Source organism: Oncorhynchus mykiss, chromosome 9, assembly GCF_057628025.1.
Source record: "Oncorhynchus mykiss isolate SJ-2025 chromosome 9, ASM5762802v1, whole genome shotgun sequence".
NCBI lineage: Eukaryota > Metazoa > Chordata > Actinopteri > Salmoniformes > Salmonidae > Oncorhynchus > Oncorhynchus mykiss.
This window is the reverse complement of record NC_143030.1, coordinates 30537093-30562104: the sequence shown is the minus strand read 5'-3', so window position 1 is coordinate 30562104 and position 25012 is coordinate 30537093. Positions and strand designations below refer to the sequence as shown.

Below are 25012 nucleotides of genomic sequence, written 5' to 3'. Positions count from 1 at the left end.
TTGGGGACCTTCAATGCTGCAGATATTTTTTGGTACCCTTCCCCAGATCTGTGCCCCGACACAATCCTGTCTCGAAGCTCTACGGACAATTCCTTCGACCTCATGGCTAAGTTTTTGCTCTGACATGCACTGTCAACTGTGGGACCTTTATATAGACAGGTGTGTGTCTCTCCAAAACATGTCCAATCAATTGAATATACCACAGGTGGACTCCAATCAAGTTGCAGAAACATCTCAAGGAGGATCAATGGAAACTGGATGCACCTGAGCTCAATTTCAAGTCTCATAGCAAAGGGTTTGAATACTTTCAGAATGCACTGTACGTGCGTAAAGCGTGCACTGGACACAGGCCATGCAATGGCTGTTCTTCACTGGAAGCAAACGGTGGTGGTGAGAAAGGAAAAGACCTGTAAGACATAGGCATAATGTTGGGCGCAAACTGCATTAGGACGTAACGTCACTTTGGAGTGCTTCCAACTTTGTGGCAACAGTTTGCAGAAGGCCCTTTCCTGTTTCAGCATGACAACGCCCCAATGCGCAATGTGAGGTCCATACAAATTTTTTTTGTTGAGATCGGTGTGGAAGAACTTGACTGGCCTGCACAGAGCCCTGACCTCAACCCCATCAAACACCTTTGGGATGTATTGGAACGCCGACTGCGAGCCAGGCCTAATCGCCCAACACCAGCGCCCGACCTCACTAGTGCTCTTGTGGCTGAATGGAAGCAAGTCCCTGCAGCAATGTTCCAACATCTAGTGGAAATCCTTGTCAGAAGAGTGGAGTCTGTTATAGCAGCAAAAGGGGGACAAACTCCATATTAATGACAAGCAGGTGTCCACATACTTTTGGCCATATAGTGTAAACCGGAAATGTGGAAGAAGAAAAGTCCTGCTCAAAGTGTCTATCAAAGAGCTCAGAATATGAGAAAATCCTTCAACCTGACACCAACCCTCAAATGCGCACCACTTATGTACACAACTCTCTCTGTAAACCCCGTAGCCGTCAAATTCAGCCTTCAGGGGCCAAACACAGAGCCGTTATCTGCAGTCGCGGGTGCCAAATCCTCCCGTGCGCCTGGGACAATAGATTCCGACTACATGCTGTCAGAGGCGGCGTCCCTCTCTGCCTGTTGATGTATGCCACCAACATCCTGTTGTCAGACCTTACCAACACATGCTGGCCTTCCAACATCGAAAGGAACCGTCTCAGCGCTAGCAAAACAGTCAGTAGCTCTAGATTGTTGATATGCAGAGCCCTTTGCGCTCTTGACCAAATCCCTCTTTGAGTAGCCTACACACAGCGCTCCCCCATCCCAGTAAGGATGAGCCTGTCATGATTACCCTACGGGGACACTACCCGGCCCATGAGAACCCCCTGCAACAGCATTCGCCGGTCTCCCCAAGGATTCAACACCCTTAGGCACGACAGGGATACCTTGAGCAATCCATGACAGTGGCGAGAAGCGGACAGACACGTAGCAACCACCCCTGAAACAGATGCCTCAGACATACCAGCGGCAATACAGCAATCCGACCCAATAACCATAGGCACACGCGAAAAGCACGAGTGCCCCAGCTGAAAGCGTGCCAGACAGAGACGGAACGCGAACAAAGAGCATGATTCAGAAGTGAGTCCAGAACGAGACCCAGAAACGAAATGTGTTGAGCCGTAGACAAACTACTTTCTTGTGATTCACTGTCAAGCCCAGAGACTGAATATGGGAAACCAGCGGAGCTCCACTTGTTCTATCGACTCCGCTATGACCAGCCAATCATTCAGATAGGCCAATACTCTGATCCCCTGGCACCGCACTGGTGCCAAAGTCTCCTCCACCACCATAGAAAAGGTGAGGGGCGATAGGGAGAATGTATAGCATATGAAAATATGCGTCCTTCAGATCTTTATTTCAAATAATAACAGCATTTTCATTAGATTATGTTACTGTAGGCCAGGGGTAGTCAACAATTTATTTTTTGAACAAAAACAAATAATTCAAGGGGTGGATCAGCTTTAAAATTGCATTACCCTACAAGGTCCAGAGCCTGCTGGTTTTCTATTCTACCTGATAATTGCACACACCTGGTGTCCCAGGTCTTAAATCAGTCCCTGATTAGAGGGGACAATGACAAAATGAAGTGGCACTGACTACGAGGTCCAGAGTTGAGTTTGAGGGCTGTAGGCTAGATATAAAAACAAAAACACACTACAACCCAAAAAAAACAAAAAAAAAAACACTCCAATTCAAGAGTTCAATCAATTATATTCATGGAGTGCCTTTGTTACAACTATGAAACAGAAAGGACGTGCTGGAACACGGTAAAATATTTTTATAACAAAATATAAATATACCCCAACCACCAAAATGTGCGGTCAAATTATGAAAACATCAGTAGCCTAAATACCATTAAATCAAATCAAATTTTATTTGTCACATACACATGGTTAGCAGATGTTAATGCGAGTGTAGCGAAATGCTTGTGCTTCTAGTTCCGACAATGCAGTAATAACAAGTAATCTAACTAACAATTCCAAAACTACTGTCTTGTACACAGTGTAAGGGGATAAAGAATATGTACATAAGGATATATGAATGAGTGATGGTACAGAGCAGCATAGGCAAGATACAGTAGATGGTATCGGGTACAGTATGTACAAATGAGATGAGTATGTAAACAAAGTGGCATAGTATAGTATAAAGTGGCTAGTGATACATGTATTACATAAGGATACCGTCGATGATATAGAGTACAGTATATACGTATGCATATGAGATGAATAATGTAGGGTAAGTAACATTTATATAAGGTAGCATTGTTTAAAGTGGCTAGTGATATATTTACATCATTTCCCATCAATTCCCATTATTAAAGTGGCTGGAGTTGAGTCAGTGTCAGTGTGTTGGCAGCAGCCACTCAGTGTTAGTGGTGGCTGTTTAACAGTCTGATGGCCTTGAGATAGAAGCTGTTTTTCAGTCTCTCGGTCCCAGCTTTGATGCACCTGTACTGACCTCGCCTTCTGGATGATAGCGGGGTGAACAGGCAGTGGCTCGGGTGGTTGATGTCCTTGATGATCTTTATGGCCTTCCTGTGACATCGGGTGGTGTAGGTGTCCTGGAGGGCAGGTAGTTTGCCCCCGGTGATGCGTTGTGCAGACCTCACTACCCTCTGGAGAGCCTTACGGTTGAGGGCGGTGCAGTTGCCATACCAGGCGGTGATACAGCCCGCCAGGATGCTCTCGATTGTGCATCTGTAGAAGTTTGTGAGTGCTTTTGGTGACAAGCCGAATTTCTTCAGCCTCCTGAGGTTGAAGAGGCTCTGCTGCGCCTTCTTCACGATGCTGTCTGTGTGAGTGGACCAATTCAGTTTGTCTGTGATGTGTATGCCGAGGAACTTAAAACTTGCTACCCTCTCCACTACTGTTCCATCGATGTGGATAGGGGGGTGTTCCCTCTGCTGTTTCCTGAAGTCCACAATCATCTCCTTAGTTTTGTTGACGTTGAGTGTGAGGTTGTTTTCCTGACACCACACTCCGAGGGCCCTCACCTCCTCCCTGTAGGCCGTCTCATCGTTGTTGGTAATCAAGCCTACCACTGTTGTGTCGTCCGCAAACTTGATGATTGAGTTGGAGGCGTGCGTGGCCACGCAGTCGTGGGTGAACAGGGAGTACAGGAGAGGGCTCAGAACGCAACCTTGTGGGGCCCCAGTGTTGAGGATCAGCGGGGAGGAGATGTTGTTGCCTACCCTCACCACCTGGGGGCGGCCCGTCAGGAAGTCCAGTACCCAGTTGCACAGGGCGGGGTCGAGACCCAGGGTCTCGAGCTTGATGACGAGCTTGGAGGGTACTATGGTGTTGAATGCCGAGCTGTAGTCGATGAACAGCATTCTCACATAGGTATTCCTCTTGTCCAGATGGGTTAGGGCAGTGTGCAGTGTGGTTGAGATTGCATCGTCTGTGGACCTATTTGGGCGGTAAGCAAATTGGAGTGGGTCTAGGGTGTCAGGTAGGGTGGAGGTGATATGGTCCTTGACTAGTCTCTCAAAGCACTTCATGATGACGGATGTGAGTGCTACGGGGCGGTAGTCATTTAGCTCAGTTACCTTAGCTTTCTTGGGAACAGGAACAATGGTGGCCCTCTTGAAGCATGTGGGAACAGCAGACTGGTATAGGGATTGATTGAATATGTCCGTAAATACACCGGTCAGCTGGTCTGCGCATGCTCTGAGGGCGCGGCTGGGGATGCCGTCTGGGCCTGCAGCCTTGCGAGGGTTAACACGTTTAAATGTCTTACTCACCTCGGCTGCAGTGAAGGAAAGACCGCATGTTTTCGTTGCAGGCCGTGTCAGTGGCACTGTATTGTCCTCAAAGCGGGCAAAAAAGTTATTTAGTCTGCCTGGGAGCAAGACATCCTGGTCCGTGACTGGGCTGGATTTCTTCCTGTAGTCCGTGATTGACTGTAGACCCTGCCACATGCCTCTTGTGTCTGAGCCGTTGAATTGAGATTCTACTTTGTCTCTGTACATTATAAGCGCCAAGTGGCTTTGATAGATTGTGAAACTCAACACAAAAGCAATAATGGCATTTTAATTCATATAGGTGTCGATAATACAGCATTCAAAAACACTCAATTGTCTTCAGCTCATGCTTACATAGTGTGCGTCTTCACGCAACGGTATCAGTTGGATTTCATCTGGCTGTTTTCCCATGCCCTAACAGTTGCCTAACTTTTACTTGCATGACACACCTTTGTTTGTAGTGCATAATAGTCTCCGTTTGTTTCTTGATTGTGTTCCCGTTGTCATTATTTAGCACCATTGTGGAGCACAATGGCTGTGCAGGTGCCTTATTTTGTTCAGCGGGAGGGAGCTCCCATCTCACTTTGTTCATGGTGCCAACCAGACTGGTTTTCTTTGCAAGTAAATTGTTTGCTAATGTCCATGGTGACATTTCTCCCCTTGCCAGTGTAAGGCTCCACAAGACTCATCACCACATTCTCCAACACTCGCTCACCTGCTGCCCGGTGGATATATTCCCAGATATTGAAAGCCATTAGGCATGTACAACTAACTACGCACACTCTCACTGTGTAGCCTACCCCAAGTAGGTCAGAGTAGTCTGATAAGACTCCTTTGATTCGGTGGACTGATATAAGGTACATACCATTTTAAGATTAGAATGGAGCAATACAATAGAGTGGCCCGCCCTGTTCTTCATTCACATTTGGTGATTAATAACTATGCATCATCCCCCCCCCCCCCCCATCATACTTTACTTCATATTATTAATCTGTTGTTGTGCGTGTGTGAAATTAGTTTTGCATAGTTAAGGATCAGTTTCGAAGCAGTTATGTGATTATCAACTGGGCACTGCACTTAACTGTCGGAAGAATGAGCGGAGCAGGCCTTACTGTTGGGAGACGGAGGCGTGGGAAAACCTTTATTACGAGCCCTCCTAAAACTGGTTATGACTCCAGTTCTGTTTTGTCAAGGATGGAGGGGGACATGATAAAACTTTTTTTTTTTTGACAGAGTAATAAATAACTGCTTTAACACACAAGTCCAGAATGGGACTCTCAGGGCTCTTGGGAACTATGAAGTACTGGCTGTAACAACCACTCTGTACTTCTGACACTGGGACCACCCGAATAGCCTTCTTTTGAAGTAGAGAGACGAAATCTCCTCTTAAGACAGTTGCTATGACCCCTGGGAACACTGACATAATGACACCACGAAAAGGAGGATGCACAGCGCACAGACCGTACCCCCTCGTCACTGTCCTCATCACCCATGGTGAAACTGTGCATGCCCGCCACCGGACGGAGCACGCTCAAAGTATCCCATATATTATCTCCTGAAGGGGCAGAGCTCCGGGATAATTCTTTTTTTTTGTCACGCTTGTTTTCATATCCACCATTCCTGACAACCGTGCGTAACTCGCCACGCATCGGGGAAATCTTTGAAACAGGGGTAAGCAACGCTGCTGGACGAACTTCGCCACGGGGGAGAAAACACCAAAGTCACATTCACCGCCAATGGTTCAGACCCTGTACTGATGTCATCCGATTCACACTCCAGAGCCAGTCAGTGATTGAATATCATCCCCGGAAGCCGGACTTTGAACACTGCCAGAGAAACCGGAATGAGCCTCACTCGGGATGACACCCCTATCAACTCCCACCACCCAACCTTCCGCACAAAGTCAGCCCGACTTCCAATAGGAAGTTGAACCCAGCCGGAGACAATGGTCAAACAAACCGGTCCAAGCGGAGGCCTCCTGAGCGTGTTTCCACCCCAAGCAACAGGACAGCATTCGTGAGTATATTTATTTTTCATTGTGAAACAACGTGCCCTAGGGCACGGTCAGAGGTTCAAACTCAGCTGGCTAGCCTTTTTCAACTTTTACCACTGGCAATCAAACAAGGAAGCACTGGCACCACAAGCAGAGCAGAAAGTTGTGGGTTTTTAATCAAACAAAAACCGATACCGAGATCCAAAATGTGCAACATCTAAGGGGACAAATACTCTCTCCCACTAACAGACACATATGACGGGGCAGAATCTCATAGCCTTTATATTCTTGAAAAGTTTGTAAATTGCGTGACGCATCCTTCCTTCAGGCGAGCTGAAAAGCAAAGAATTTGGGAAATGGATGCGAGCCCCGGTATTATAGCCAGGAAAAAGGGGCTTCCTAGGGCGGGCTCGGCATCCATTGGCCCTTTGGGCGTGATTTCAGTTTGCTTCAGGTGAATAGGATTGGTAATTGACTCCCCATAGTATGTTATACCAAGTGGTATAACACTTGGTGAAAGGGAATACAAAATGTCCCTTCCCCCCCCATTCCAAAACATTTTCCTGTGTGCCCTACTGAACATGACCCATGTCTCACTACTCACTCATACACCATCATTTAGACGTGATAAAAGACCTTTCAACCCAGTATCTTAAGAAGTGGGGTGCACTTAACCCCAAGAGTGTGTAGTCAGAGCACTATGACAACCACAACAGGATACAACGTGATAGTCCATTCCAAAAGGTCAGAGTTAAGCCAGGCCCCCCCACACACCTTCGGCGAGCTTGTCAGGGATCTCGGCCTGGTACTTGGAGCCTACGCGGATCTCTCCCTGGTCCGCCAGGAGGGTCTTCTGAACCGGGTCAAACACCAGCGAGTAAAAGAAACACTCCTGGACAGAAAGATGAACAACAGATGTTAGGAATGGATTGAGTGGATACATTCTCAGCCAATAGACGCTATATTTCAGTGCTTTATTGTATCAAAAAATATATTTTTGATACAATGGTCCTCACTCAAAAAAGGTAGTCCTAAAAAAAAAGAATTGACCACCTTTAGCAGAACATGCACAACTCCTTTGCCATAAATTCCTCAACAGTGCAGTAGTCAATGTAATACGTGGGACAGACTTGCTGGTGATGAACAGTGACGCTTTGGAGAGAGACTGAAGCTCACCTCTTTCTCCAGGTACCCGGCGAGGACGTCCGTTTCGTTGAGGAGGGTGACGTTACATTTCCCTCTGGGGAGGGGAGAGAGGCGCCAGGAGGAGAGACAGAGTGAGGGTTATTCAGGAGGTCAAAACGGCACCCTGCATTAATCGGAACTGAGCTACACCTAACCCTGCTGCTGTACCAAGCCTATATCCCCAATAAGGCACTGGAAAACAATAGAATGTCTGTGAAGATCCCGGGAAAAAACTTCAGAACAGGCAAGAAAATTTCAACACAGTTAAATGATTGAAGGTATTGTGACTGTCACTTACTGTATTTTAAAATCAGGAGCCTGAACAGTGGCGATTGTTCATGTTATAAAAAGGGACCGTTTGAACACAGTGGCTTAATGATTGTGAATGGGCCAGAGAGGATAACGTTCCAGGTTGAGGGTTAACTGTGCATATCAGTCCTGTCACATGACACCATATCCCATCAGAGTTGAAAGGCAGCACCATTGTCTGCAGCTACCGCTATGCGGTGAGACAACCTCAGGGGGACACACACACGCTCTATCTTACCGTATGTGAGTTGCAGGTAGAGACTCAAACTGCCGAGAGAGGAAAAGCTCTCGGTGCTTCAGCTGGTGTTTCTGCTGTTCAGACACAGTGGGCTGCTTGGACTCCTCCTCAAAGTCTCCTATGAAACGCAGAACACAAAAAGACACATTAGCGACAAAGCACATTTCCCCAGTTAGATGGGTTCTAATAGTCGTGATCTGTTCAATCACACAATTCATATCAATATAACCAACTGAGAACTGTGGCTACGGGGAGAACGATCCCGCAGTGTATTGGTTTTGACATTTTCAAGTGTTAAATGACAGATATCGGTTAGAAATGAAGATGGGGAAACAGAAAGAGGGGGATAAAGCTCAGAAAGTGAGTGACGGAACAGGGGATCCAACCGCTGCCGCCATGGGACTGTGTGGTCCAGGGGTGGAAGCACTGCCAATAGACCAGCCCCCGGCAGGATCTTTATTGAAATCAAGCACGCTGAACAGCAAAGTGAAACTGACTATATACATTGTCCTTTTATCTACTGTGACAAGTGCAAGTCTATCATAACCTATGACCTGGAAGGGGTGGAAGCTTTGAGTGTCAGTGTTTAACTTGTAACTGTACTTATGTGTAACCAATACCAGACAATGAAAATAATTCCCTACTCGGAAGGACAAACTCTTCTGGTCTATTCGAGTGACCTACTATAGCCCCACTGAAGCTTTACAGTCAATGTAAACAAAGGACTGCATATAGCCTATATGACCTGGCAGGCAAAAATTAGTCTGTGTAGATAAAGAAACATTCCTTTTCCCCATATGGAAATTGTTTTTGTATTATATCTAGTTTTACACGACTAAAATTGCACATTCCTAATTTGAGGCGAGCAAGTCAGAAATGTGTGAGGTGGTGGTGGATTGAGCACTGAGGGGGGAGAGAACGAACTGGGCAGGACTATCGCTCCATCTCCACGGACTCCGCCCCTGCACTCAGCCACAGGAAACCCTGTCAGTAGAGGGGGGGGGGGCAGGACCTCAGGCCACACCCCTCTCTGTTAACCCCTCCTGCCACCCCTCAACCCACGCCCCCCTTCACCCTCCTTCCCTCCCCTTGTCCGGCGAGTCCCTGCCAGACCAAGTGGGAAACCCTGTGCGTCAAACCTGAGGCGCCCATCCCCCCCATCATGTATACACCCCCCCACCCACAAAAAAAAATACATAAAAAAGAAAAGAAAAAAAGGCAGGCACTCAAGGCACACCCACGTGCAGTGGAGCTCCAGCAGAGCAGTGAACACGCTCTCTCCCTCCACACACACACACACACACACTTTCTTCATGACAAAGACACAAGGCAAGTCAGAGTTAACCCGTTGCGTGCCGTAGCCCTGTGGGACACACCAAGGGCCTTTTGTTCTGAGCAGCGTGCCTGGGCTAAGAGGAGGGTGGGCAATTGGGGGGGGTGTGGTGGTAGAGGAAGATAATAAAGGATTTGAATAAAGAAGGGGGGGGGCACTGTTGGATGGAGAGAGAGAGAGACTGGGAGAGAAGCCCAGGTCTTGTGTAACAGGACAGTGCCAAAGCGGTGGCTCGTGCTGCCGAGTGGGAGGCGGGAGCGAGGCGTTTTTCGGGTGCCCGAGCCAAAACGCAGGAGAGGGACGTACAGTAGCGCAGCATAACGCAACAGCTGACAGTGTGTGTGTGTGTAGCGGGGAGTCAGATCAGAGTGAACCAGGCAACTGGGCCAGGTCGCGAGGAGGGCTGGAGCTAGACTGGGCACTCGGGTCGCTACACCGGCCCAGTTGTGGCCGTTTGTTTGCAACCCATCCTCAGCCTTCCTCTCCCTCTCGACTGGTTGCAGCCAGTTTCAGGGCCATCTTTGTGTTTCTCCACTGACCCCCCCCAGGAGAAGTTAGATAGAATACCTCCGCAGCACACAGGGGCAGTTAACGCTAACACACCACAGTGACATTACCAATCAGCTAGCAGGGGCTCCAGGGCTGAGGGGGCAGGACAGGAAATCACCTACCTACCCAGCAACCCCAAGCCATCCCTGCCTCCTACTGGAGACCCTATCTCCTATTGTCGCTAAATGACTTTTTTGATGACATTTTAGTCATTCAGCAAATAGAAGCTCTTATCCAGAGTAACTTGCAATAAGTAGGCTCTTTCATGAAACCAAACCGGAGGCACTGCACAGGCCTACAGGTAAAACATGGAATAAAATTTACATCCAGAGTCAAACAAATTAACTTTGTCAGCTAGATATGTGTAGTAGTTAACATTATAAAATGCATTACAGATTGCTGGTAAATGCATCCATTTTGGGATGTGGATCTGAATGTCTTGTCTGGAGCACTGCCACTGCATGCAGCCCACTATGTTAGAGGACTGATTGTGTGTGTGTGTGAATAAATGAAGTCGATCGGGGCTCTAGGTAATCTGAGTATCATTAGCATCACAACACTACCTCGGCGGCCGCTTCTCTCTCCATTTCCCCCGCTCTGCATCTCTTCCTCTGATCCCTGGACATCTGCACAAATGCACCACTCAGGGCACTCTAGTGGGCGACCCCCTTTAACTGGAAACGTGTGTGATAAACACTGACACTCAAACCAATAGCCAGCCACTATTACTCCTACAACAACCCACAAGTACAGCACTATTCATGATAGAAAAACAACACACAAAAAAAACAATTCCCCTCGTCCATTGTGAATGAATCCTACATTAGTATCAAACTCCTACTGGCAGCTGTAGTGGAACAGCACTACGCAGTAAGCACACACTTACACACGCTGTTCTGCTTCAGCTGGAGACAGACTGTCCGCCCCAAATGGCACCCTAGTCCCTATGTGGTGCACTCCCTATGGGTCCTGGTCAAAAGCAGCAAACTACATTGGGCTCCATTTGGGACGCAGGCAGAGCATCCCTCTGCTTAGAGCGAGAGCCAATTGCCTGCTGGTAGCGCAGAGGGAGATCCCAATCTGATTGGAACGCAACACAGTACTCATTCTGGATGGAGATAATAAACTGGTTTATACGAAAGAGACGTCTGCTCTAATAATGCTCTCCAATAACTTTAGAGTTTGGCATAGAGCAAAGAGTTGGCTCTCTCAAGTGGTTTGTGTAATAGGCCTCTTGATCTTTTTCTGAACATGGTGAAGGAGCAGAGCACCGATGAACTGCGATGAGACTACACGGACATAAAGGCTGTTGTACTCACTCGCGTTGCTGTCGGCCAGAGTGTTGAGGTTGCCCGAGATGTCCCGCCTCCGGAACAGACACACCACCTTGGCTTCCACGTTCCCATTGGCCGTCTGAGAGACATGTGCGACAAGAGTGGTCAGTCACTTCCGGCCAATACTTCGAATGATTGCCATACCACAATATTATTCTCTGAACGGCATGCCACATTCATAGATACGATTTCCCCATCTATGAATGGCAAAATCGGCCATTTTGAATTGAATTGAATCAAATGTATTGAATATATGCTAGAACTTAAACTGGGGCTGTAAGTGACGAGGGGGTGACGCGAGACTCTCCATCATTACCATTGGATTAACCATGATCTGAAGAGAGGGAGAGAGAAACCACAAAACTGAGGCCTCAATGTTGGGCTCCTCATCTAATTCACACTCAAGGTAATGTCCGAAACGGCACCCTATTCCCCATGTAGGGCACTGCTTTTGGCCAGGGCTCTTTCCAAAAGCGGCGCACTACGTAGGGAAGGGAATTTTCAGACGCAGCCTCAGTCATAATAATATCTATTATTGCCCCTCCTCCTCCTCCGCTTCCATTAGTGCTCAGAAGGACAGAGTTCTGCTAGTGGTGCTCGCCACAACCCCTTCCATTTAAGAGTGTTATATAAATGAGCTTAATCCTTTGACTGGGAAACAAGGCTGTGTCATACGCCACTATGCTACTGCTATAGCCAGCAGTATTACGTAATGGCTCTTGCACCAGCATCTTGTCACTACTGTAGTAGTCCTGGCTGGCTAACGAAAGCACAATATATCGGGAAGAGGGTGGCAGGGGGGGGGGGCAAGAAGATTGTGGTTAGAACCTGGAAGGTGTGTGTGAATCTCTCTCTCTGGGTGTGTGTGTGTGTTTTACCACCATCACCGCCCCAGTGTTGAAATGAGTTACAAACACACAGGCTCTCAGGTCAGATATGAAATACTTTACATTCACAAAATGGGGCTGTCAATGTCAGCGAGTTTTTATGTAAACGCTCCGAATCAGAGGGTAGGTGTGAAGGACAGATTATTGTACCAACCTTGTTGAGCTCTTCTATTCTGCGGATTAGGTAAGGGTTGCTGGAGGAATTCTCAAAGTACACGTAATCTGAAAGGGAAAGAAAAGTCTGAGTCATATGAATCATAAAAATCTGTAGCATTTCAATTCAGAGCATGACTTTGAACTTGACCTCTCCGGTTACTCTTAACACGTTCAGAGGAGAATCATTGTAATGCGTCTGTGTGGAGACTGGACTCTGTCGGAGTCTTGGTACAGTCACTTATTGATATGACTAAGGGGAACCCGCCACCACTAACGGCAGATGACATCAACCACCACTCAGACAGGCTTTCACCAGGCAAAATCAATCCATCAAAAAGCCTACAGGTGCTTGGTGGGGAGAGCTAATAGCCTTGCACAACACACCCAGTCTGTGTCTGCCATTTCAAGGACAAGTGAGCCAATATTCACTCAACCATCCTAGGCTACGCCAGACTACAGTACCACTATAAGATGACTTCTGTTTGCATGTGACATCTCGGGAATTTCCCTCATATCTCATGACATTATTAGAGATGCTGGTGTTACCGAAAAGAGACACCCCCTCAAAAAAAAAAAAAGGGACCTCAGTTAAAAGAACAAAGCCCAGCACCTTTGCCTACTCTGTCTTTGTCTACAGAGATGGTGGGCCTCAATCTCTTCCCCACAGCCCATTGATAGTAGCCTATGACTGAAGTAGAGAAGTCTAAATAATAGGCTAATCAATTGATCACCCAGAAGAGAAGTCAGTCTTGAAAGACACACCAAAATTGTTTTGGTATGCCCAGTATTATAGGCCTTGGCTACTCATTCGGTTTAGGTTACAATATCAAAAACACACCTCGAAATTATTTCTCGCCAGTGATTAAGGCATGACGGGTGATATTTTGGCTCGCGTGGCCAATATTTTGGATCTAGCAGTGTTTTGGAAGGGGAACCCCACCAGTGTGTTTTAGGGGTCATTTGCAGGTCATTTGGCAAAAGCCAAAGGCCCTGTAACGTAACTCTCAGCAAAATAACTGTCCTGATGAATCAACAGCTCTGTTCAACATTAATCTAGGAAATACAAGCAAATTATGTGACAATATCTATAACTATCGTGGAGACTGGACATTGTCTACACCAAGACATAGCCAGTCAAACCTGGATAATACAGAAAACAGATTGAAAATGGGTGTCTACGAGCAATGCTGTCGCCTTGGATATGATCAGGGACACTAACCGTAAGACGGACACCAACATTGGAATGCATCAGCAATCATATCTATTCTATAGAAGGAGAGTTCCAGGATGTAGCCCAGGGGCAATTCCACGCAAGCAAAGTAATATTTTCGGTATCTCAGAATTCTGGCAACCCTCACATAAAAAACTTCATTGGGTGAAAGGATGCTTTTTACACGTGTCTTATAAACCACTTTATTGAAAATCATGATGAAAATCATGATGAAATTTGACATTTTAGGACAATTTTGATTTTTCCAATTTTTAGACAACAATCATCATCCCTACTAATTAAGTTTCTATGTGAGAATTGCCAGAACAATCAAGAGATACCAAAAATATTTTCCGCTCCTAGGTTAAAAGAACACGTTGTGGAAGACGGGAGAAATTCCCCCGCTGCCATTATGTAACCACCGACACTGGCTCAAGAGAAAAGAAAAGACCGCACACAGCACTGTCATCCTCTTCTTTCCCATCATCCATTCACCCCTCTTTCTCCATATTCATCGATGTTCTCGGCTCTCGGTCTTGCCCCAGCGGGACAAATGAAAACATGAAGCCCTCTCTCCACGCTATGGGGGCTCCGTGCCTGCCTGGATGAAAACGGTGAGAGACAGGGAGACAGCAGACTAAAGTGGTGCCTCACAGATCAAAGGACCAGGGGCTTTTTGAATGGGGATCACAATCTGCCCTTCTGAAAAGACAACCTCAGCTCAGACACTCAGAGTCAGTCAGCATTAACCAGATGCCTACAATGTTCAATTTGTAGGTTAAACATTTCAATATGACCAATTGTTGTTTGAAGGACAAATAATCGCAGGAAGCGTAATATGCTTCTCGTCTATTGCAGTTACTGTACGGTGGCAGTTGTGGCGCAGTGTGTTAGGTGCTTGTGGGTGGATTCAGAGTAGTGAGTGGAGGGAGCCCTTAAAAAAAAATCTGAAGAACTGCCTAATTAGGTCTATACATTTATAATGACTTGCGGTGCCGTTCGGATCTGCCCTTTCATGAAGCAATGGATGCTCTATCGTTTTAGGATCACAGTCTTACCAGGTCATCTATTGCTACTTACAAAACACCCGTGGCAAACACTAACAACCTACAATCCATTAATAGCATGTTGCTGTTGAGACATTGGACTGAAACACGGGTGAGTGGATTTTCACCAATTCCATACACTTCTATTGGATGAACTCCCATGTAACCAAGCAAATGTCACAAAACAGTCAATACTACACAAGGGCCGGGACCCTCAATCTCAATCTCACTGACCTTAGCCCTGATTCCTTCCATGAGCTATATACCCCGGACCCCTGGGCCAATTGGGCGCCGCACTATAGGACTCCCAATCACAGCCGGATGTGATACAGCCTGGATTCGAACCAGGGACCTTTTTGCACTGAGATGCAGTGCCTTAGACCGCTGCGCCACTATATCAACAGGACCCGTATCCAGCCTGCCACTGTCTATTATCTATGGATAGTCACTTCACCCCTACCAACACGTACAAATTACCTCGACTAACCTGTACCCCCACATACAGCCCTGTTATGGTCATTTTGTTGTGTTGCTTCTTATTTTATACTCTAGTTATTTAGTAAATATTTTTTAAACTGCATTGTTGGTTAAGGGCTCGTAAGTAAACATTTCACGGTAAGGTCTACATCTGTTTTTCAGCCGCATGTGACAAATAAAATGTTGATTTCAATGGGCTCCTCTGGCTATAAAGCAGGACCTAGCCCGAGACCAAGGCATTCAATTCTGGGAATGGAGACAAGTAACAGCTTAAAACACAATTCACCAGAAGGGACATGTGATCTTATATGAGGTAAAGGCATGTTTAAATACAGTAGCAAGCCTAAATCCAGCAGACTATCCAAGATCAGACGAGGTCCAGACAAAAATGGCAAAGCTATGACATGTGGGACCCTCAGAAATAACCGCAACTGAGCAAATATAACACAGCGCCCTCATATTCAAATGAATAATTAGAGCACAAATTCATAGCCAACACACAATTTGTCAAGAGTGACACGTCATTTTATTACAGAGCAGAAACTCTACCACAGACGTGGAGCAACACAGTCAGTAGCTGTGAGTCATTCAACTATTGAGGGAAGTCGCATGAAAACATATTTTCAAGGACTCTTAGCAGCCAAAAGAAGAGAGCAATCGTGTATGGTCTGTCTCTACTGTTTGGGAAGATAACAGAATATGCTAAACACACCATTTTGATTATACAATGAAATTCGACAAGAACAAGTTTCCTTGACACACCACTGCATACTAGACTAGTGGCCATATGTATAGCACGTCTCAGAATAGGAGTGCTGATAAAGGATAAGTTCAACCTATTAGTTCACAATGAATAAGATTGAATGGACGGGGGGGGGGGGGGGGGGGGGGCGATTCTAGATCAGTACACCTACTCGGAAACGCTGGCCCAGAGCTACCCAACTGGGTATTTATTCTGCTAGGCAGTGGTTCATGTGACCACCTTGACTGGAGCGAGAAAAATTGGCAAGAACATCACTTTCCTCAGCGGAGGAACAACAATAGATGTAATGGCTGCCTTGTGTGAGCGCTTTCTGGGAAGGTTCCCCCCCAGGAGGGCGACGGTGCACGGGTTAATAAGCATTTTGTCGCGCTCTGAGGTGCTAGGATGCAGTGCTGTGAGGGATTAGGCAAGCAGGCCTTGCAGACAGACAGGCCGGAAGACACTACCATCTGTGGGGCAGTGCCATCTCGGGCACAGTCTCAAGGCCAAGATGACCGTGGGGGGAGGGGCTCTACAGTGAGACCATTTTACTCGGAAAAGCACCTAAATATTTTGGGGTGCAACTTCGACTTTTTATTTAGGAGCACCAGTGCACCTTGAAAAACTACAGATTCTATTTCCTCTAATATTTTTCAACTTGTAAAAAAAAGTCAGCATAGAGCACTGTGGGTGGGGGGTGGGATAAAAGGCTGAAATGCCAAACTGAAATTGTCATGTTAGTAGAGGTGAAATCAATGACTGCATAATCCTGCAACTAAAACAATGACATGGAAGAAATAATAGTCTCAGCAGTGTCATGTCTTTCAGACAGTCAGTAGTTAAATCCATCTATGCTGTTGCCTGTAAAATAGCCCAACGCAACATCAACATATATTGCAAGACGTCTGTATGTCTTTATCAATGATGTAGAATTCAATGCCTGCTGTAGGCTATATTGTTCAAGTTATATTATGCACAGAAAGCAGACAGCACGGTTTAATCAACGTGACCCTCTTGTTGAAACCTTACACATCGATAAAATAGCCAGAACGTATGGCTATATTTCACAGACACAGTAGCTGTGCATCCACCAAAACACTGACTCGAGCCAAGACATGAAAGGGAACGTGAATTACAACAACGTTGCACCAACCAAGTCAAGATCACTGATGTTGATCATCTTTCTCACCACCAATAATAGTATCGCATATCATTGCAATGTTGATGATCAAATTAAGCGGTCTACCCTAGGGATTGAGGAGCCGGCTTAACTCTGGCCATTTTGCTACCTAACGCAACGCACGCTTACCGGCTTTTTTAACATGCAGACCTCAGTGTTGTTATTTAGCTAAATGCACTATATTGACCTTGGCAGCTAAACAATGCAGCTAAATGATAGTAACTACAAAATATGTTACAAATTGCAGAGTAGTTTGAAGTGTAACAATACGTCTTCCCCAACGATAATACATTTCCTTGCCGTGCATGCTAACGTTAATTTACGCTAACTACGTAGCTAGCAAGCTGACTTGCGAGTTAAAAATATACAGCTAGCTAGCTAGCTAGCTAGATAACATAGATAGATAGCCTGACTGTAAAAATGTTGCTGGTCAAACCATGTTTGACTAAAGTTAACTTGCTGGGTTCAGCCAATGACATAAATCATTGGTTTCAACAAAGCAATTAGCGGCAGGCTATATATAAAAACTTGGTTGACTATACTACACTACAAGTGGACTAACTAGTCGTAAAATACAACTGACGTGAGGTCGTTAGCCAACGAACGCGTTCTAATTTAACACGTCTCGCTATTAAGTTAGCTAGCACTAGCCTGCTAACTTGGTGGCCAGCATTCGCGGAAATAACAACCGTTCGCTTGATAGCTAGCGAATGCAAATCAGCCAGCTAATTACCCTAGCATAGCTAGCTAACATTCACCGTGAGGGCTCCTCAAAATAAAAAAATAAAATAAATACTTACCTCCCACTCGGTACATGTTGGCCGCCATTCTCTCGTTACCCCCAACAAAACACTGTCCAAAGGGATTCCCCTCCTGCGTTAAAAATGTCGATCTGGAGCTATTTTATCCTTGCATTTATTAGAGACCTCACCCGCCGCGAAACAAAGCCGGGACCCGGCACAGTAGCCAAGCTCTGGCGGGTAAAAGTTTAAAGTTTCCGTTGCAATGTTTCGGGGTTCCAAAATGCGTCTTTTGTTTCAGTCCGATAACGACCTCCCTCTTCCACACTCACTCACGCATTCACACTTGCAGGCAGGCATGCATACACAGCCCTTGATAGCTAGCCTGTCTCTTACTCCACTCTTCCTCCCATCCTCAGCTCCCAGCTTCATCCTCCTCTTCTTCACCTCCGCTCAGTTTACTTACACACACACACACTGCTCCCCCTCGTTTGTAAACGTCATCTCCGGAAAATGTAACTTCGAATCGGAAAACTCCGGCTACTTATTACACACACACACACACAATTCTCAGCAAGACAGAGTTGCTCCAACCATCACCAACACCATTGTGTCAGCCCATAGATAAGTCAAGTAATACTGAAGGCAGATAATCTGATTAGCATATTTCGCATGAAGAGTATGCAGATGAGCACTTTGATGAGAAACAGCCTTCCATCAGACTTCCTCTAAAATCTACATTGATGCAGTAAGCAAAATGACAACTCAAAGGTCATCATTTGAACAACACTCCCCTCTAGCGTTCATTTCGATAGCATACAGTTTTTAGCGCTACAGTGTAACTGGAAATGCAAGCATGCTTTTATAATGAATGGATGCTATGAATTCATAAGCACTAGTTTGTCATAGTTTATTGATCGAAATATCTGGAGACAAAGAAAACCACGACCCATTCAAAAGTACTTTTAAATAAACATAGAAGAAATCCAATACAAAAGCAAAGTGTACAATGAAGGTAAACATTTCAGAATTTGTCTAATACTCAGGAGATTAGTTTAAACTACAATGAGTAAAGCAAATATTTTTGTTATTCAATTCTAAGGCACTTGAGTGATTGTCAACATGTAGCAAAATGCAAAATTTGTCAGAAGCACATAAAAAGTTAATATTCATAGATCGCAACAGCACAAGATATGTATGATTTTATATGACATTTATGAGAAGACAACCATAAAACATCAATAGGGTAAGTTGGCATGGTAAACAATTTAGTAAACAAAATAGGATATTTTGGAATGTTTTCAACAATTGATGGCAGTCCCAACAGTCAGTTGTTAACAGTTTGACCTTTTTCAATTGCATCAATCTAGGAAATTCACAAAGATGCAACAGCATTTCACTCATTCTGAGAAGTAAATTGTGCCCAGATGTATTAAATGTTTTCATTACGTCATGTGTGGCTCATATCTGCATTACAAAACTCCATTGTGTTTGAACAGAGAATCCTGTGGACATCAGGGATGTGATTCCTAAACCTGCTTCGATTTAAAAGCCAGACACAAACAGTACGCCACAGGTCCAGAAGCCACTCTCTTTCTAAGTTGCTCCCTCCCTCTCGCTCTCCCTCTGTAAACGTTCTCTCCCCTTTGTCTCTCTATCAGCCTCTCTCTGATTCTCTCAGTCTCTGTCTTTCTCTCCATGTCTCCTTCTCTCCCTTAAGGTTCTGGGGAGCTGGTTGAGGTGGAAGAGGAGGAGTGTAGGCGGTCTCCACCGCTGTCCCCCGTCCCTCCTCTCTTGACCCTCCACTGGAGGATACAGGTGTCCTTGCCGCCCATGGAGAGCACGTGACTGTCACAGTGGGTGAAGCGCACGTTGGTCACGTGACTGCCGTGGCCCTCATAGCTGTGGTTTGGAGCCTGATGGGTCAAATAAGACATTTGATATGTGGTGAGCTGTCTGGTGGAAGGAGTAAAAATGATTGAAATCAATTGAAAAATGTGGCACTGAATTATTACTGACTTTGGGTTTTGGGCAGGGGTACTGGAAGAGGTGGACTTTACAGAAGTCGTCGGCCACCGCCACCATTCTCTCATTGTGGGAGCGACAGAGGGCGTTGATGTCTGTACCGTCTGAACCCTCCAACCACACACCTGTGGGACGACGCACAATAACACGTCAGCCCCTCAGCCACAGGTAAAGGGTTGAGTGATATTGAGAGGCTCGAGATAGTTTGAATGCTGGTTCTTCTCACCCATGACGTGGAAGCCCAGTACGCAGGTGTAGGACGCCCATTCTCTGTCTTTGCTCTCATAGCGGTTCCTCAACAGTTTGCAGCCTCCAGCGATGTCCCCTGTTTGAGTAACATAGTCCTTAGGATAATTGACTTAGGGGAAATTAGACATGTTGTCACATAAAAAATATACACGTGTTCAAATGAGACACAAATGCACAAATAAAAAAATGTAGATGTTTGCACAGTCACTCACAGTAAAGGATTTCGTAATCGCCTGAGTTGGACATAATGTACTTCCCGTCTTTGGACCAATCAAGGTGAGTGATGAAGCTGGAGTGACCCTAAAAGTGACAGACATGACAAAGTGACACAACGTGACGAATATGTCCCGCGTCTGACTGAACAACAGGGCCACTGTGCTCCAAACTGTAACCCACAATGGATCATTCATTCATGACATAAATAATCCACAACCATCCGCAACATCCCAGGACGGCACTGCAACTTACGTTACACTTTCCGTAGCGGGAGTAGCGCCGTCCACTCTCTGTGACGTTATAGATGTAGATGAAGTTGTCATGGGAACCCACGGCCAGGAAGCTACCATCTGAAAGGGTAAAAAAACAAAAAAAAAACACGTTCCAAATAGAGATAAATACAAACAACAGAGGTCAAACCTAGTGGTGAGTCAGCACGTATTGCTGAAGCATGATTGACGTTCGCTCCATTGTGACACACTGAAGGAGCTTGACCTCTGACCTGTTGAGTATCTCATTACGGACAGCTGTTCATTCCCGTCGGTGTAGTCTGAGACTATGTCTTTGGTCTGCAGGTCAAGGACCAGCCACCTGTTACAGGGAGAGAGAGGAACACAACCAGCGTGAAGGTTCGATCCTCCAGGCAAACGAGTCTGCTTTATCGTCCCGGAGTTTGGGGTAAATATCTAGCGTCGACATCGTGACAAACAGGAACGCATTGACACTGATTAACGCAGTAGATTAGCAGATAACGAATGAAATACTTGTATTGCCTGCTCTCGTCTTCGTGTTTGATGCGGTTGTATTTCAGAGTGGAGTGTCTCACCTGCCTGTGCTGAGCCCAACAGACACCACAGCCCCATTGGGACAGAAATCAGCACACAGTCCATACTCCTGAAAAATATGAGGATAAGTATTTAAGAATATGTTTCACCGTGTGTGTGTGTGTGTAGGTGTGTGTAGGTGTGTGCATTTATGCCCGTTCACCTCTAGCGTGGTGCACCAGTCCAGTTTGTGCTCCTCTGTGTTCCACACGCACACCTGTCTGTCATGTCCACAGGTGAGGAAGACATCCTGGGAGGGGTGTGTGGCCAAGCCCCACATCTCATCCACATGGCCCTGCACAGAGGAGAGCAACACACACTATCACACACACGCTGGCTTAAGGTTTCTATTCTCTAAGCCTCAATGTTCACTCCTCGACACTGATTGGACTGGAGTAAGACATGGTTGACACCTCCAGTAGTTTGGCCCATGGATACAACAATCGAATGCTTTTAAATCCACAACGGGGAGCGAGAAAGTGCGCTGTGCACGTCGGGGAGACGTGTAGGGAATCGGAACGCAGAACATGTGCGGACCAGGTGTGTAACCGCAAACCATTCCACATATCACTCGACATATACTCCATCATGCTGATGTTTACATACCTGTACTATAGCCACAAAGCCGTCAGAGAAAGTGCCCCTCAGGATGGCATTTCGGGTGGTACCAACCAACAACTCTTCCCCGTCTACATCCGCAATGCAACGGACCGCCCCAAACTTTTCTGGAATCTATAACAAATACATAAAAACGTAGGTATTATTCTGAAATAATACATAAATAGCCACAAAAAGGGGTTGTAACACGCTCAGTTTGGTTATTAAGAGCGACAATGCACACACACACACACACACGCGTCTTTCACCTCACACTCTCTCTCGGGTGCAAGGTCAGCGCTCCAGCGGATGATCTTACGGTCTTTGCCCCCGCCGCTGAGGAGAGCACCCCCCTGCAGCATACACAGAGTAAACACACTGCCGTCGTGGGCCCGCGTCTGCCGCATGATCTGGAATGTCTCTGCAAAAGGAGGAAGTGAGAAGATGACTTTGTCTATTGTCACAGGCCCTGCGATACGACGAGCGTCCTGTCCAGGGGGTGTAACTTGTACATCATGCTGCCTCACTCTACAGAAACAGGAGATGGGCTCCTGCTCCTATGAGCCGTTCCGGCTCACACAAGCCAAGGCTACTTACTTACTATTGTCACAGGTCTCACACATTTGGAGAGCAAGGGGAAAAAAAAGTGTCACAGCTATGGAGTCTGGTAGCATAGTTGGTTGAGGAGGTACTAAATCAAATGAAACAATATGTTATCCATGAAAAAAAAAAAAAAAAGGTATTACATTTATTTCATATGGAGAACCTAGTTGTAATTTGGAACAGACAGTTACCTTTGGCCCCTTTCCCCAGTGTCTTGACGTCGCCGGGTGATTTGCCCCATGTCAGGATGTTCCCCTCTGAGTCCCCAGTCAGCACGTCTCCCGTCAGGCTGAACACAAAGCACTGGATGAACTTGGGCTTCTTGTATTTCTAAAAGAGAAGAGAGAGGAAACATCACAAACAAGTTTGAATGACTATATTTATTGGGATCTTTGTATTTCTGACAGTAGATAAAGACAAACATTTATACAACAAAAGAGTATGAATGACTATATGTAGTGGAGGTGGTTCAGTGATAAATAGCCTTGCCTGAGACCTGCAGACTAGTCTAGGCTTTAGCTCAGTGGGCTATAATAGTCTTTCTTGAGGCATTCAAATTAGCCGGGTTTGATATACCCAGTCGGTCATATTTACAGGGTGCTGTTAACCTTTTGACAATGTGAAAAAGGCTGTCAATGTACTTGTAGGGGCTTATAATGGATTACACTCACCCCAAAGATGCCCTGTTTCTTGGTGAGTGAGCCAGCACTTAGCGTCCAGAAGTAGACGTGAGACTTCCCACAGGTGATGATGTTGGTGCTGTCGTTGGGGTTGAACTCTACTGTAAACACTGCCTCGTTGGTGCTCTGGATTAACACACACCAGGAGAAGAGTTCAAGTCATGAAATAATTGATTCAAATGCTAAATATCAATTGAAAACGGTGAATCCCAATATCTCAGAACTGCATTTCTATGATTTTGCCACCCTTGGAATTAACTTGAGGACAATGTTGTAAAAGAGGGTATAATGCCTAACACTCCTGCACCAAAGTCTCAATGGGCAGCAGCTGCACTATATGAAACAAAGCATTGAGCTATTATATTACAGTCCAGTGGGGGATGGGCATATGTTACATACTGTACATTGAACAAACTGCTATATTTATGTGGGATGCTAACCCCCCCCCTCCCGCCCGCCCGCCCGACCATGTGACCACTCCCAATTTTTGCTGGAGATCCAAAACTGTACTCTTGAATCTATGGCACTCTCATGACAAATTATGCTTATGCAAAATCAATTTGGCGATTCATACATGTGTGCTACAAGAAACTGAGGACCAAAGACAGGAAATGAGCTCATATAAACACCCACCTAATATCCAAACCACCCACCAACACACACGCACAGTCACACACGCGCGCACACACTGACAAATTCACTGTCTAAAATATTTACACAGTTGCCGTGGCAACGTTGCTGAACTTACTCTCAGGGAAGTTGAGAAATTTGGGACAGAAGTCTGCGACAGAACGAGATGACGTGGACGCCATATTTTTTTCTTAATCTACGCAAACAGTCCTCTTTTTTCAGGCATCTACAGATTCTCACTCTAAGGAATGCTGGCTTTAACAAAGCCTACGCACACAAATGACAGGCTTGGCTCCCAGCAAAAAGGCTACACTAGAGGCTTATTTCATGTACATGAGCAGGTTTGTTATAGCACAAGGAAGCAGATGTATACTGTAAATGATATTGATTATTACTATTTTACTGCAATAAACCTACTGTGCAATATGAATATATGAGTGTGTGTGTGTTCGTGTGTGCATGCATGTAGGTGTGTCCGTGCCTGTGTGCTTGCATGAATGCCAAGTGTGCATGTGTGTGTGTCTTGGTGCATTGCTTTACCTTAACCTCTGCGTGCTTGGTTCCTTTGGCGCAGTCCCACACAGACAGCATGTGTTCATTGGAGTCATCAATCACACAGAGGAAGGCTCCAGAGTCCTGCAAGCGGAGGAGACGTAAGTATGAGCGAGAGAAGGAACCAGTGAGGCCATATGGCAGATGGAGAGGTGATGCAGAGTCACAAGGACAGGGAAACGGAGATCAATAGCTAATGTGAAACCATCTGAAGGGTCGCGGGTTCATTCCACTGAGGCTACCCATAGCAAAATATATGTACACATGACGGTAAGTCACTTTGGATAAAAGCATCTGCTAAAACGGCATATCAAACTGATCAAAAAAATAAAGGGAACACTAAAATAACACATCCTAGATCTGAATTAATAAAATATTCTTATTAAATACTTTTTTCTTTACATAGTTGAATGTGCTGACAACAAAATCACACAAAAATTATCAATGGAAATCAAATTTATCAACCCATGGAGGTCTGGATTTGGAGTCACACTCAAAATTAAAGTGGAAATCCACACTACAGGCTGATCCAACTTTGATGTAATGTCCTTAAAACAAGTCTAAATGAGACTCAGTAGTGTGTGTGGCCTCCACGTGCCTGTATGACCTCCCTACAACGCCTGGGCATGCTCCTGATGAGGTGGCGTATGGTCTCCTGAGGGATCTCCTCCCAGACCTGGACTAAAGCATCCGCCAACTCCTGGACAGTCTGTGGTGCAACGTGGCGTTGGTGGATGGAGCGAGACATGATGTCCCAGATGTGCTCAATTGGATTTAGGTCTGGGGAACGGGCGGGCCAGTCCATAGCATCAATGCCTTCCTCTTGCAGGAACTGCTGACACACTCCAGCCACATGAGGTCTAGCATTGTCTTGCATTAGGAGAAACCCAGGGCCAACCGCACCAGCATATGGTCTCACAAGGGGTCTGAGCATCTCATCTCGGTACCTAATGGCAGTCAGGCTA

General features: G+C 45.9%; 2 protein-coding genes across 7 annotated transcripts in view; both read right to left on the bottom strand.

Moving 5' to 3' along the window:
- Positions 1-18421, bottom strand: part of LOC110531858 (metastasis-associated protein MTA2) — a 34585-nt gene extending 16164 nt beyond the window's left edge. Inside the window, exons 1-7 of one of the 2 annotated variants that reach the window (XM_021615325.3) lie at positions 17732-18185; positions 12275-12342; positions 11550-11567; positions 11219-11312; positions 8018-8135; positions 7462-7525; positions 7060-7177 (exon numbers count right to left, since the gene is read on the bottom strand). In XM_021615325.3, coding sequence (XP_021471000.1) covers positions 7060-7177; positions 7462-7525; positions 8018-8135; positions 11219-11312; positions 11550-11567; positions 12275-12342; positions 17732-17759 — 508 coding nt within the window. In that variant the 5' untranslated portion in view covers positions 17760-18185. Of the gene's footprint in view, positions 1-7059; positions 7178-7461; positions 7526-8017; positions 8136-11218; positions 11313-11549; positions 11568-12274; positions 12343-17731 lie in introns of both variants that reach the window. The other variant, XM_021615326.3, reaches the window with a different exon arrangement.
- Positions 18422-18567: 146 nt separating this feature from the next.
- The window catches only part of LOC110531857 (echinoderm microtubule-associated protein-like 3), a 32435-nt gene continuing 25990 nt past the window's right edge, over positions 18568-25012 (bottom strand). For all 5 annotated transcript variants that reach the window (XM_090183956.1, XM_090183958.1, XM_090183957.1 and 2 more), the window contains 13 exons: positions 24036-24131; positions 22857-22991; positions 22377-22515; positions 21852-22003; positions 21592-21717; positions 21149-21280; positions 20988-21055; positions 20664-20752; positions 20414-20511; positions 20158-20245; positions 19923-20021; positions 19691-19821; positions 18568-19587 (listed from right to left, as the gene is read on the bottom strand). In XM_090183956.1, coding sequence (XP_090040082.1) covers positions 19387-19587; positions 19691-19821; positions 19923-20021; positions 20158-20245; positions 20414-20511; positions 20664-20752; positions 20988-21055; positions 21149-21280; positions 21592-21717; positions 21852-22003; positions 22377-22515; positions 22857-22991; positions 24036-24131 — 1554 coding nt within the window. In that variant the 3' untranslated portion in view covers positions 18568-19386. The remainder of the gene's footprint in view (positions 19588-19690; positions 19822-19922; positions 20022-20157; positions 20246-20413; positions 20512-20663; positions 20753-20987; positions 21056-21148; positions 21281-21591; positions 21718-21851; positions 22004-22376; positions 22516-22856; positions 22992-24035; positions 24132-25012) is intronic.